The sequence below is a fragment of the Ruditapes philippinarum genome, unplaced genomic scaffold (assembly GCF_026571515.1).
Source record: "Ruditapes philippinarum isolate M1 unplaced genomic scaffold, ASM2657151v2 ctg3009_1_1_1_1, whole genome shotgun sequence".
NCBI lineage: Eukaryota > Metazoa > Mollusca > Bivalvia > Venerida > Veneridae > Ruditapes > Ruditapes philippinarum.
In genome coordinates, this window is record NW_026855695.1 from 2,844 (window position 1) to 17,043 (window position 14,200).

General features: G+C 32.9%; 1 protein-coding gene across 1 annotated transcript; it reads right to left on the bottom strand.

The window, feature by feature from the left end:
• Positions 1-2,591: 2,591 nt before the first annotated feature.
• LOC132744125 (major facilitator superfamily domain-containing protein 1-like) lies at positions 2,592-12,737 on the bottom strand. Its single transcript, XM_060732740.1, has 12 exons — positions 11,853-12,737; positions 11,283-11,496; positions 10,302-10,357; positions 9,770-9,919; positions 8,728-8,883; positions 7,944-8,059; positions 6,162-6,262; positions 5,271-5,379; positions 4,660-4,797; positions 3,971-4,110; positions 3,498-3,609; positions 2,592-3,055 (listed from the first exon to the last, which is right to left on the bottom strand). Exons 1-12 carry the CDS (start codon positions 11,857-11,859, stop codon positions 2,651-2,653), a joined length of 1,704 nt encoding a protein of 567 aa, XP_060588723.1. The 5' UTR covers positions 11,860-12,737; the 3' UTR covers positions 2,592-2,650.
• Positions 12,738-14,200: the final 1,463 nt, after the last annotated feature.

Sequence of the window (14,200 nt, forward strand, 5' to 3'; positions counted from 1 at the left end):
CCCAAATGTCATCAAGAGCAGTTTTGCATGGGGAAGGAATGTATTTTTGAGACTGTCAAAATGAAACAAAAAAACGAAATTTGGTGATTGGAATTTCATGAATTTGAATGAATAGAAGTAAGTTTTCTTCTTTTTATTACTTTTGACATTTAAGTTATTTATCAATTTCAGTTTTGCTTTTTCTTTAAACAGCCTGACATTGTCAGAATTGTCAGCAAAAATAAAATTGAGGTACCACATGGGGAAAATCTTAAAAAAGTAGTTTCGTCATTGAAAAGAGTGAAATTATATTTTGATAATTTTCACTGTGAAATTACCAAATATAATTTTCACGGATAAATCAATAATCCACTGAAAAGCATAAAATAAATAATAATATATGTATATATTATATTATAAGCATCTTCTCTGTTTTGACAAAGGCTATAGAGATTATATTATTTGAAAGACCCTGATCTTAATAACGGCCCTAGAAAAGTTGAAACGATTAAAAGACATAGTATCCATAAACTGTAAAAGGAACAATCAGTTTCTTAGCTATGACAAATTACGTGTCATGCTTTTTATCTCACCTGTGCCTGGGACAGAAGATAACGTTATCTTCTGTCCCAGCCCGAGCACAAAGTGCTTAAAGTGAGCGTTTGTGGATCACAATTTGTTCGGCGTCCATCGTCTGTGTATCAGATCGCCCGTCGTTAACCTTTTTGCAAACGACTTCTTCTCAGAAACCACTGGGTCAAATTTGATTAAAAAAACCTTGGATGTTCCTAGCATGAAGCTCTATTAAAATTGTTCAAATGGTCCTGCCCCATTATACATCTGATGTCACTGCTCCGAAACATAATTATGTAGCTTTATTTTATTTATTCTATAATGTACTAAAGTGTAATATTATGAACGAATTCGACTTCATGGATTCACGTTTAGAACTCTCCGAATTCAACCTCGTGAATATTAAATCTTGAATTTGTGTAGATGCAATCGTTAAGTCCAAAACATGAAAACATGAAGTTGAATTCAAATTGAAATCGTGAATTCGTGAAGTTGAAATCGTGAATTCGTGAAATTTAAATCGTGAATGTGAAATCTTGAAACGTGATTTCCGTATACTGAAAACGTCAATTAACGAAGTTAAAATTGCGAGTTCACGAAGATAAAATCGAGAATTCAAAAAATGTTTAAATGTCCTAGTCTTTCGTAAATTCAAGGTAATCTTCACTAATTTCTTCATAGAGTACAATGTTATTGATATTTTTCATTCAATTAACATTTATATTACATACGCAATGAAAAAAAAGTGATATGTACATGTATCTGTATTTAATTGTGATTCTTAATGTAATTTGAATTCTTTTATAACTAATTGCATTATGTATTTTATGAAATGTTTTGGTTTTGTAGGATATTTTTATTGTGATGTTTTATTGTTATTTAAATTTATTTTATTTATTACATGTTTTATTCTTTATAGAATAAATTTATTAAAACAAAACAAAACAGAATTCAATTTTGTCTTTCCATGAAGTTCACTGTAAATGCATTTGTCACGTTCATTTATCCGAGAAGAAAATGTTTCACTTAACAACAAAACTATTCCAAAACTTTATATTCAGTGAAAAACGTAACTATATATACTTAACATTAAATATACATATTCCATTTATCATCCTATAGATTATTGGTAAAACCTGGTGAAGAGGTAAGGTATCTAAGTCTATATTTGAAGATGGTAGAATGGAGTTAAATAATATGTAAGTTCTTTTATTCCCAGTTTCACATTTAATTCGAGATCACAAGTATGTGTAATCTTTAAGTTACTGAGTTGCAAATGATATCACTGTTTTCCAAAGTCATATTTTTGCAAGAACGGTCAACATTTGAGCCGCGTCACGACAAAACCAACATAGTGGGTTTGCGACCAGCATGGATCCAGACCAGCCTGCGCTTCCGCGCAGTCTGATCAGGATCCATGCTGTTCGCTTACCAACTCTATTACAAGTAGAGAAACTGATAGCGAACAGCATGGATCCTGATCAGACTGCGCGGATGCGCAGGCTGGTCTGGATCCATGCTGGTCGCAAACACACTATGTTGGTTTTGTCGTGACGCGGCTCATTTCGAATCTTTAAATTTATTCTAGATACCACAAAGATCCAGTTAGTGATTAATTGGCTTTCCCAATCGCTCTTTTTCATGGTGAAAGGTTGGTGGTGGGGAGCACAAACTTTATTGAACATTATTTGAAAACTTTTTAAAGTGGATTGGTCTACAATGGGCATTTTCCCGTAGTTAAAACAATAGAATTGTATTATTTGGATAATCTTATAAAATATAACCGATAAAGTTCTAAGTGATTTAGTATAAACATTTAAATGATGAATAATAATATTTTGTTATAGAAAATTTTATTATCTGCTATATAAATACTGGATTGTGTATCTCAAACTTGCCAGCAACACCAATACATGTCACCATTCATGTCCTTAAAGGTTATTATCTGCCAAAATGTAACCTATAAATTTTGAATTCGGCAATTCACTGAATGATACTAAATATGTATGCAAGTCGAGAGAGAGAAAATAAAATAAAGATCAATGTTTATTTATTCATATCATATGATGTCACAAATAAAAATACATCAATCGATACGTCATGACGTTCTGTTCATCTTTTCAGATATGTCATTTTCAAAAGAAATGTTTGTTACATGTTTGAATATATCATTTACTAGTTTTGAATAATGTTCCAACTGATCTTCGTTCGTTACACTGTTCTCAAGAATGTTTTTATCTGTTAACGTAATCTTTATTTCAATAGCATTGTCATTATCGAGATCTATAAATAAACTTTTCTGCTTCTTGCATTTGGCCGTTCCATCTTCGTATTGTTTTCTACTTGAAAACCTCCGCCACATATCCGATGCTTTATTTTCTATTATAATATCATTGTAAATAGAGTAAACACTTTGGGTATATTGGTGATCAGTATTCTCGGATTTGTCTGTATCCAAAATGCTTCTCTCGCGTTTCAGAGGTTTTCTGTTGATAGTGTTAGTCTGAAAATAAATTATTTTCATGCTCATTAATGATATGTGTAATAAATCGTACAGAAATATACAAACAAATATATGTATGCAATAGATAAAAACAGAATCCCTAAAGAAAGCCCAACACGGCAAAATTGTTAAATGTTGCAGGCTCGGTTTGATTGAGCCTGTTCATGGACGCAAGCATTTCTAAAGAAATATATTTGTGAAATACTGAATGCAGTTAATTAATTACCATTCATCAAAAACTAATGTTCATTGTTACGAATGTCAGCTAAAGGCAATGACTGATTATTTAAAAATATTTTTAACCGTCACCACACATGTGTAGAAAAACTAGTTTTGAACCTTTTAAACGAAAACAAATCTCAAAGTCTGGTAAAAAATGTTCAAATTATCATTCATTGTCTCAAAATGGTTAAGAAGACTGATCTATTGGAACAGGTCATACCTTTCTTTTAAAACCAACATTGATGATTACTCCAGACACGGCACAGATGAACGCAAAGCCAAACATGACCAAAAATACATAGGGCCAGTTGATATTCACACTATTATCTTGTCTGTAAAAAAAAGAAATACAATTATTTTATTATTTTACAATTACACGATAATGAGAACATTTATGGTATATAATTCACCCCTTAAAGTTCATTTATGAAAATCAGGATTGGTTTTAAATTCAAAATGACAAACAAATATATATTTTAGAAAAAAAAACAATGTAAAATATAAAACAAACACACTTCTGACCAACAAAAAACCGGACGTTAACCAAAAACCCGCAAGCTTGTCCAGCGTTCATTTTAGGACTCCTCATTTTCGATTTTCGATATAAATGAAAATGAAAATTTAGATTTAATCTATGAGCAATGTAGAGCTTGGTTTCAGCAGGGTAATGTTGATAAAGATTAACACACTTACGTTTCTCCCTTTGATAATAATCGACCAACAAGAAGATTTGTACTTCCGACAGTTAGATCAAGCATGCAAGATGCGATTCCATTGGCTGTTCCAACAGCTGAATGGGGTACAACATGAGGTATTGCTGACCACAATGCAACCTGTCATTATTTTTTTTTAACTTTACATCTTTAGCATTTTTAAAAAATCTACATGTGTTTTGTATTTATCGCATTCGACACAGAACGTTTACATATCAATTATTACCATATTATTTTAAATATCCTTTAAATGTCTTACTAGTACTTTTAAGCATCCATGGATGTTTATGACCAGCCTTATTACTAGTAATAATGCTGAAATCCCACAAAATCAGTATACCAGCGGCCATGAACAAATGGCAACAATGAACGACAAAATACTCAGAGCCTGTAGGTATTTCATTTTTGTTTGACTACATTTAATGGTCCCCAAACATGTTTTTATACAGCTGAAATATTGCACGCTGTGTAAACTTTCTTTTGGCCTTTATATGATGAATGCACCAATCATTGTCTTTAAACATGCTAATCCTTTTGACATTCATGCTTGCAAAAAGCATAGCAATTTGTCTATATTAAAAGTTTTAAACAGTTGTCTCATATTGTTTAAAGAGTTTTGAAAATTACTGATCCTATATACAATTGATGTAAATTACGTATGTAACTTACGACAGTAGCTGTAAACATGACGCCTATCCATATATATACTGGTAAAGGGGGCACATCTGTATACAAAAGTATTGGTCCCATTGGTAAAGTCAGGATGGCTCCTAGGAAGGCTACCCAACCTCGCTTTCCAAATCTATCCTACAATTTTTATTACAAATAAATCACGTATTCTCAGACTAGTCTCAATACGACTCTGAGAGACTGAATGAAAAGTATTCAATTTTCAAATTTCTAGATGGTCGCTACAAGCAAATGATAGCTTTTTATTTTATAATTTTAAACGTAAAACAGCTGACAAGTTCAGAGACTGGTAAACTTAATTTCATAAGGCATATAACATATTTGAATTGCTTTATAAAATTGTAATTTAAATATAAGCCGCGCCATGACAAAACCAACATAATGGGTTTGCGACCAGCATGGATCCAGACCAGCCTGCGCATCCGCGCAGTCTGATCAGGATCCATGCTGTTCGCCTACAAACCCTATTACAAGTAGAGAAACTGATAGCGAACAGCATGGAGCGCGAATGCGCAGGCTGGTCTGGATCCATGCTGGTCGCAAACGCACTATGTTGGTTTTGTCATGACGCGACTCATATGTTAACTTACGAGCAGAAGACCAACAAATGGAGAAATGACGACAGAGACATCGTATATAACACCATTGATGTACGACGAGTCAGTTTTCGTATACCTATACTTCTCACGTATATATTTACTGAAACATAAAGTTAATATTTCAAACCAAAGTAGTAAATGCTCCGAGATGTAGGCATATGCAATGTTAAAAAAAAAGATTGTGTGCCTTAATTCTGACAACCAATAGATCTGATTATGGTCAATGTAGTAACCAAAGTATTTAAAATCAAAATGTATGTCCTATTTTAATGTTAGTGTCGATTTGGTGAACATTGTAATACATGTATTCTTAATAGAAACTATAAAGAATAAACATTTTTAAAAGATTATTGCTTCTTTTTATGTTTTAATTGTCGCAAAGCTTATTATAGCTAAAAGTGTTATATGTCCGGTGATGTAAAATAACAGGACAAAATTAAGAGTCTTGCGTCTTTATATTCCATCAAATTTCGAATATTTTATGTCCGGCAATTGTAAAATGCCCTAGTACACGTGCGACATATAATTTGGGTATCTTATTCATCTGACTTTTTTAGGGGACGTCCGTGGCAGAGTGGTTAAGGTCGTTGACTTCAAAATACTTGCCCCTCACCGCTGTGGGTTCGAATCCCGATTCTTTCATGTGAGGAAGCTATCCAGCTAGCTTACGGAACTTCGGTGGTTCTACTCAGGTGCCCTTTCGTGCCTGAAAAAATGCACGGAGGGGCACCTGAGGTCTTCCTCCACCAGTAAAGCTGGAACGTCGCCAAATGACCTATACTGTGTCGGTGTGACGTACGTATACCCAAATCAAACAAACAAACATCTGACATATCTAACAAATATCCGACAAGTTATTCGTTATTACAGTTCATTTTATACCTTCCGTTGGCAGTAAATGGTAGTTGAAAGCTGTAATATGTAGCTATCATTACACTGATCAGCCAAAATGATCTTGGTAGCTGTTTGATTGTAGATATATTCTGGAAGAAGTATAGGACAAAAATAAACAATAAGAAACACATTAATCAACTTGTTGTTGTTATGATAGTGAAGAGTAAATAAGGGGTCTATGTCTGATTTACATTAAACCTTACTTGTTTATTCAAAATACTTATCTATTAATTTGGATTAAAATTAATGATGTAAAATGGTTTATCAAGTACATTTTTTGTGCTTTTAAATACATGTGTTGTTAAATTGTTACAAAATCTAGAACGTAAAACTTACATGATGTAAACAGTATTCAGATATCTAATTTTGCGGTAATATATCACGTAGAAATAATGTCAAAAATAAGATAAGTTTATGAAAGTTGATAAGTTCAATATAATATAAGATATTTGTTAAACAGTGCAATCATTTGTCCGTGGTCAGAAATTTGCTGGGGCTCAAGGGCAACCATGATGGGCGTTCTTAAAAACGTATAAAATTTTCATCTTGGATAAAATACTTTTATTGCAGAAATTTATTAAAATATAGTAAATTCTTCCTGAATATGTCAAATTTAAATAAGTGAATGTATAAACTATATAAACTTTGTTTGGGAAGTGCATTCTCTATTACTTGTTGTTCCCACTTTAGGCGGGGGGATTTAGATTTGCCCTTGTGCGTCCGTCCTTCCTTCGGTCCGTCCGTCGACCCGTCCCTCCGTTCTCATTTGTGTCGCAAGTAGCTCAAAAAGTATTTCACCTAGAGTCATGAAACTTGACAGGAATGTTGATCAGCATGTGTTATGTAGTTGTGTATTTAGTATTTTTAGAGTAATTGCCCTTGACTTAGTAAAAACCGTTTCATTATGTTGTGTTATTTGTTCCAAGAATGCTTGAGTTAGAATCAACCAACTTTACAGGAATAATGATCAACATCACTGTGGAGCTGTGCACCTAGGGTTTTGCATGTGGACATTTTCAGTTTTGTTAGAGTTATTGCCATTGACCAGGTATAAATGTGCAATTTACAACTTGTTCATGCATAGCGCAAAAAGTATTTGACCTGTAGGCCTGAAAGTTTACAAGAATGTTGGTCAGCATGTATACCTATGCAACTTTGGATTCACTTGTGGATTTATTCAGTATTTGAAAAGTTCTTGCCCTTTACTTAGTACTTGAAATATTTTTTGTTTTCAAATTGTGGCACATGTAGCCCAAAATATATTTGACCTAGAGTCATAAGATTGACAAAAACAGTGGAGTGTGGGGTCACACGTGTCCTATGTGGACACATTTCTAGTTAAATTACTTTGGTCTATTCTTATAAAAACTGCCATTTTTTTAATGTCACTATGTAAAAGCGTAACATATTTTCTCTGTGTGTATTCAAAAGATGTTTATTTTACATTTCAAAAGAGACTGTACGTATAGTAATTATCTTTATTCCAAACATATAGTTTGAGCACAATATATCTTTAAGACACCTAATTTTTGAAGTATCTTCCCCTCGTTGCTACAGGTTGAATTCAGTCAAAAGTGCCAGTTCGCGCCTGAAATAACGCACAAAGGGATATCTGAGCAAAAAGTGGTCATATGACCTTTAGTTGTTGTTGTGACCTTAAATTAAACAAGGATTTGCAGGACCTAGTGTTCGTAATTTTGCATGCCTGATCTAGGAATTAATGTATGAAGGAGTATTATTGAGACTAGAGGCCGGAAGTTAAACACTTACTGCAGCTGATATAGCTCGTATAGTGACCTTGGTGTCACTATGATGCCTGGTACCATACCAGTCGAGGTAGCACAGACATAGTGCTGAAATAAAACACGTGCTACACACACCTGCTCCTGAAATTAAAATCAGAGTATCTATCCCAGTGAATCCCTCTTAAATGAGTTAAACAAAATTGCTGAAGTATTAGGTGAAAACATGTTAAATAATAGAATTTCCTCATGCAATCAATTAAAGAAAAATGTATCAGGCTAGATAATTTATAAGATTCTATGTTAACGATTCTGTGACATGTAAAAGTCAAATGAAATGTTAAGCACAATGCCTTTTGCTTTTTAAAAAAATACATATAATCGTCCTCCCAGTCTTATAGTGCTTGGAATGGAATGGTTACATAGTCATTACAAATCTGTTGAAAAGTAAAAATGCGAAGAGACTTTGTAGTAATACGAGTACTTATATCTATTCTAATAACAATTATGGTAATAGCTACGAAGTGTTTTAAAGAGAAGTATTTGTGCATGATTGTCATGTGTAATTATGTAAATATCAAAGATCTTTTATACTAAGAGAGTGATGACGAATGTGGTATATGTAAGAATAGTTGATATTATTCCTTAGAATGGAACTGTAATTTTTCATGACAATATAATTATGCAATTAATAAAATGTGTACTACACCATAAGCCAAATAATCTCCCAAAGCACAGACATAGCTTTGCAGTAAAACAATAACACCACCACCACCACCAACAACAACAACATAAAAACCTGTTAAACTTACCAACAAATAGTGTAGCACTTAAACCTATCCACTTAGCAATGTTTGAGGTCAGTAAAAAAGTTAAAACACTTCCCAGGCCCATTGTTGACACTGCGATACCGAACGCTAGGGCAAGTCTATCTGGAAACCAGCTGGCTATAACACGGTCTCGCACAACTTGTAGCAAAAGAAGCAAAACAAGTGATAAAATGTAAAAATAATATTGAATAAACTTTATGGACAAAGCACTTGTTCTAAACATACAAACTTATCTCTGTACTATGATGTAACATCTTTTATGAAGATTTTCTACAATATTAAGTTCTAGTCATTAATTAAGTTTATAACATTCAAGTTGAATTTCAGGACATTATTTCGTATTACCAAGAATTGTGACAACAACATACATGTCATTATATGTTTTAACATTTTGTCAATATTTTGTCATAAAATATCGTGGAACAGAGAATCTATTTGTTGATACATGTACTTGATTATAGCAGACACCATGAAATAAATCAAAATGTACATGTATTTCGAAATATGCAGAGAAAATTGAAAATGATGGAAAAGTAAATAACCGGAGCAACAATAGAGGGTCAATGCATCTTTTTGTGTGCCTTAACATTTGCATTAGAACCAGGAGGCAAGTAATGCCCACCCTCGCCCTTTGGGCTCGGGATTTAATAAATCTAGAGGAAAAAAATATTTTAAAATAAGAATTGAATTCAAATAAATAAGATTGAATATAAAACAACAACAACAACAACAAAAATGGTTTTTGTCATGCTTTTCACGTGCGAGTGCAATATCTTTTTGACTGTTTTGTTTTGATAATGACATTACCAGGACCTTCACATCGTCGCATACACATGGTTTATAAATGTTAATGGTTCGGTCGACGCGGGTTTCCGACGATGGGAAACTTACATGCTACATGGCACCGAGTCACACATAAAAACGTGCAAAATAACGGCGGGTGCTCGAGTGATTTATTCTTAAACGCATGTATTATACATCGTGTACGTTGTTTTATACAAGAAGATATGCTAAAAATATTTACTTCTGGAGGAGCCAGTACCCGCACCAATAAAGAGTCGACCAATCATCATCAGAGGGAACATAAGTGACGTGTTCCGAATACCGGGAACTGAACCAATGGCAAATAACAGGGAACCAGTGGTAGCGATACCAGTAAATAGAACCGCTGAGACTGGAAGAATATACAAATAAAACAATAATTTGGCTTTTTACAGCAAAACTGTCATGCAAAAACATTTTAATAGACATTTTCATTACAGTTACAACATTTTTTACAGATGAGCTCTTAAACCCAAACAACCGTATCAGCAAGTCATTTTTGTCACTTTTAATTGAGATACATAAAACTGAACCCTTACTCTGCTGGAATCGAAAGGGATTTCCATTTGTCACCAGAGAAGAGCCAGGCCAAAAAAGAGCCAGCTGACTAACTTTTAATTTCCATTTTAATATCTCCAAAACGGGTAATGGACAGTTCCAAATGTGGAAAATGTGCAAGTCTATTTTAGAAATACAGCAAGAATAATAATAAGAATATATTGAGAATTACCTACTTCTATTTCCCATCCGGTCAATTACAAAACCAACTGGAAGAATCATTACGGAACTTCTGTAGACGTAAAAGAAACAAAAAAGTATGAACTAGAGCCTGGAATGGCATTGTAAAAAAGAACACAATGAGTTTAGACGAAGGCGTCATTTTCTCTTTTAAGAAAAACTTAGTGTCCTTCGCTTTGGTAAATGTACTAGTATGCATAATACAACTTAAATGTTAATGAATTGTTAATCATTATAACACATAAGTCATGAAAGTGTTGAAAAAGGGAAAACACTATTACCAAAAAATGGTCATACTGTTTATCGTGTTTATCTATGTACCAGAATAGTTCGCAAAAACTCTTTGTACGAAATCTGAATACCGTTCCCATTTTATTTATTTACTTCCTACTTTAATTGAGGTTAGCACAGTTAGCTTATCTATTGAACCACAACTTACTTTAATTGAAATGAATAAAGGCACATTATTCCTCAGTAACAAATAATGTTTTCTATCTTTAGGAATGGCAGGAATGAGATGGTATATGTTTAAATAATGGTTTTAGGGCATGTTACATGCTTATCATCTGAAGAAAGTTCGGAATATAAAATTATTTTGTCACAACTGACAAAATGTAAACAAAGTAGTATAATTGCTAAAAAGCAACAGAAGCAAAATATGGTTTAAGTAATTGGCTAATTAGTAATTTTTTGGAAGCTATAACAGGACACCAAAAAACATGGCTTTTGGAAAACACATATCTGCGGCACAATTGACCTTTAAGAAACAACTATAAACGCACTGATATTACTATTGTCACCCTTATTTTATATGCCATAACGTTAAGAGAGGTTATATACACTTCTTTCGCAAGAATCACACGACATTTCGTAAATGCTCCTTTTAACGAACAACTTAATAAGTAATAAATATTCTGAATTGAAAGAACCAAATATAGATATGTATATAAATTGACCAATTAAAACAGTTTACTTACGTCCATGAGTATACAGTGTACAGCAGGTTATATTGGGTAGCGCCAAGTCCAAGACAATCAATGCAACACGTACTGTTTTCAGCGCCCTCCTCAGTGCAGTTGTCGCTTGATGGCATTTCAATCTGGGATTGCAGTGCACTTGGAATATCCGTGCAGAAATATATCCCAACTACCAACATACAGTCGAAAATCAAAAGGATATATCGTCCATTCCCTGTAATGAATTGGTGTCTTAAAATAAATATTTTTCGACGTGAAATTCATACTCTTTCTTCAGCACACATGTTACGTTTTTCTTTCTTTTAAATTCCCCTTCCGCTGGCTTTTTGTGAAATGTTATGGAACGTAATAATCATTATACTTTTAATTTGCAATAGTATGCATGGGTAACTGACCAAAGAATGCTGTCAATGACGCAATAATTATTCCATATCGACGGCTTCTTTACTAGTCGAATTAACCATTGCAGCTTTGATTTCGATTAATATTTAAAAAGTAAACAAATAATACATGAAATAAAACCATATGATACTCCCCTAACTTTTCGTATTATCGTATTACTGTACTCACATGCCATTATTATTTATTATGAACACTCTAGAAACCAAACAACAAGTCGTTTCTTCTATTACGTCTTGTTAGACTATCGTACTCTTAATACAATTAAGGTTACACCAACCTTTAATTTGTTTTTATAGTCCGCTAGCTATCTTGGTCATGACGACACTATTTATAGAACTGTGGCCTCAAAGAGAATCTGTTTTGTATATACTATATAACGACCTATATAAGATAAAATTTCCCACACCCACATTTAGTCTTGTGCCGTTGCTATTCATAAAGAACTCCACTGCAATGCCAATTTGTGAAGCAGTTAAATGTATGCGGTGTTTATTATGATGCTGTTTATGTTGTACAGTTTTAAATTACTGTGACAATGTTTAATGACTATTTTATACTTCATTCATGTAGTTAAGTATGAAATATGTCCTTTGTCAATCAAATATGTCAACCAACCTGCTACAGTCTATTTTTGCCATTGACAGTCTGGATTCCTGATCAGCTATGTTTGTACCTTTAAATAGGTCAGTAACCCATTCCTTTATTGCTCAACAAATTGAAACATGCGCAATTTCAATCAAATCTGCCAGTCTTTAAAAACATTCGGGTCTTTCATAATGGTTAAAATACAAAATCAATAAAAGGAACATTATGCAAAAAACAACATTTAAAAAAAAATCTTTAGAAATGTCAAAGATGTGTTTTATAATGTTTTAATAATGGATTAAGAGCATGTTACATGTTTAACAACTGATGGAAATAGTGTTGAACATACAGTTGTGTGTCGTAAAGGTAGCAATAGGTAATGAAAGTAGTATTTTGACTTCCATACAAAATAATAATTACTATTATTATACCAATTGCCAACAATACAAAAGGAGAAAAGATAGCATTTCTGAGGCATAATGTGCCTTTAAATATTAACAAATATATATCTAGACGTTTCTTTAATCAAGCGCATTTTAAAAAAAAGAGAACTTTATTAAGAATTTGATTTTGTTTGAAAAACAATTAATTATTCCGTTAGAGTTGATTTTGATGATATATTGATGGTTTTCTAAACCTGTATTTCGTTTCAGGAACAGGCAAAACAATCATGTATCTGTATTTAAGTTTGATATGGCTTTCAAATGGTTTAGTAACCAGTAGACTGTTGGGCAGGTACTGAATATACCCAGCGACCAGTGCTGACCAAAATCATGGTCTGCACTGTTCGCCTTTCATTCCGTACATATTTTGGAAAAATCCCAAAAATGTTGAATGGTTTTATCAAGATTGAAAATTAGACAATTATTTTAAAGATAGTTAGCGAAGGAAGGTTTAAAGGGTAGAAAGAATAATGAGCAGTATGCCTTATAGGTGGCGTAGCTTCATATAAGCCATGTAGGCCACAGCATACATCTTTTCCATGAATGTAAAACATAAAAATAATTAATAATCGTTCTGCAATTTCTAATATAATCCTTTGGACCTGTTTATTGCACTATATACAAACCAATACACACTCTGACAAAACAATCGAGATGGGTGCCCCGTAGGAGTCGGACTTCACATAAATTTAGACCAAAGTACGTCCTACCTTGTGGTACATGTTATCTTATTCTGTATTAATTAAAGAATTATATGACCTCGAAAAAGTTATCGTTTGAATCTTTATTGTAAAAAATGTACTGACTGAACGACATTGGCCTTAATGACCCCATACATAAAAATAAAAGTCCCGTATATAGCATGTCCACAGATAAATCCCATTATGGTGTGGGTGGTGAAGGTTGTCCTATCCTAACCTTATCTTTCCTGTACAAAATAGATTTTGCGGATTAGAATATTCACGAAACTTATATTACAAAAGGCTGATTTTCGTTTGTTCATATTAAAAATTAGGGCTTTAAAATGGTTTAGTAACCATAAGTATGTTGGCAGCTGCTGAATATACCCAGTCATCAACATCATCATCATATTATTATTATTTTATTATTATTATTATTTATTATTATTATATTATTATTATTATTATTATTATCATCATCATCACCAAACTTGCGCTAAACACAAATTACAATTCAACATAATTATATTGGCCTAGTGGTAGGAGTTAGGAGGTATATATATATATAGTATGCAAGCAAAAGGTGTCTCATAAGTCAGAAATGGCTGGCCCTTTCAGTAGGGGTGACACTATTATAAACAAGACCTTTACCTTTACCTTATATATCAACAGTCAAAGACAATTGAATACATTAATTACTATATAGGACACATTAATTGACGGTCGTAATAAAGCGAATTAAGTCACGGTTTAAAGTTTAATCAGATGTCATAGAAAATGATCCAAAATTCATACCGTATACAGAGTG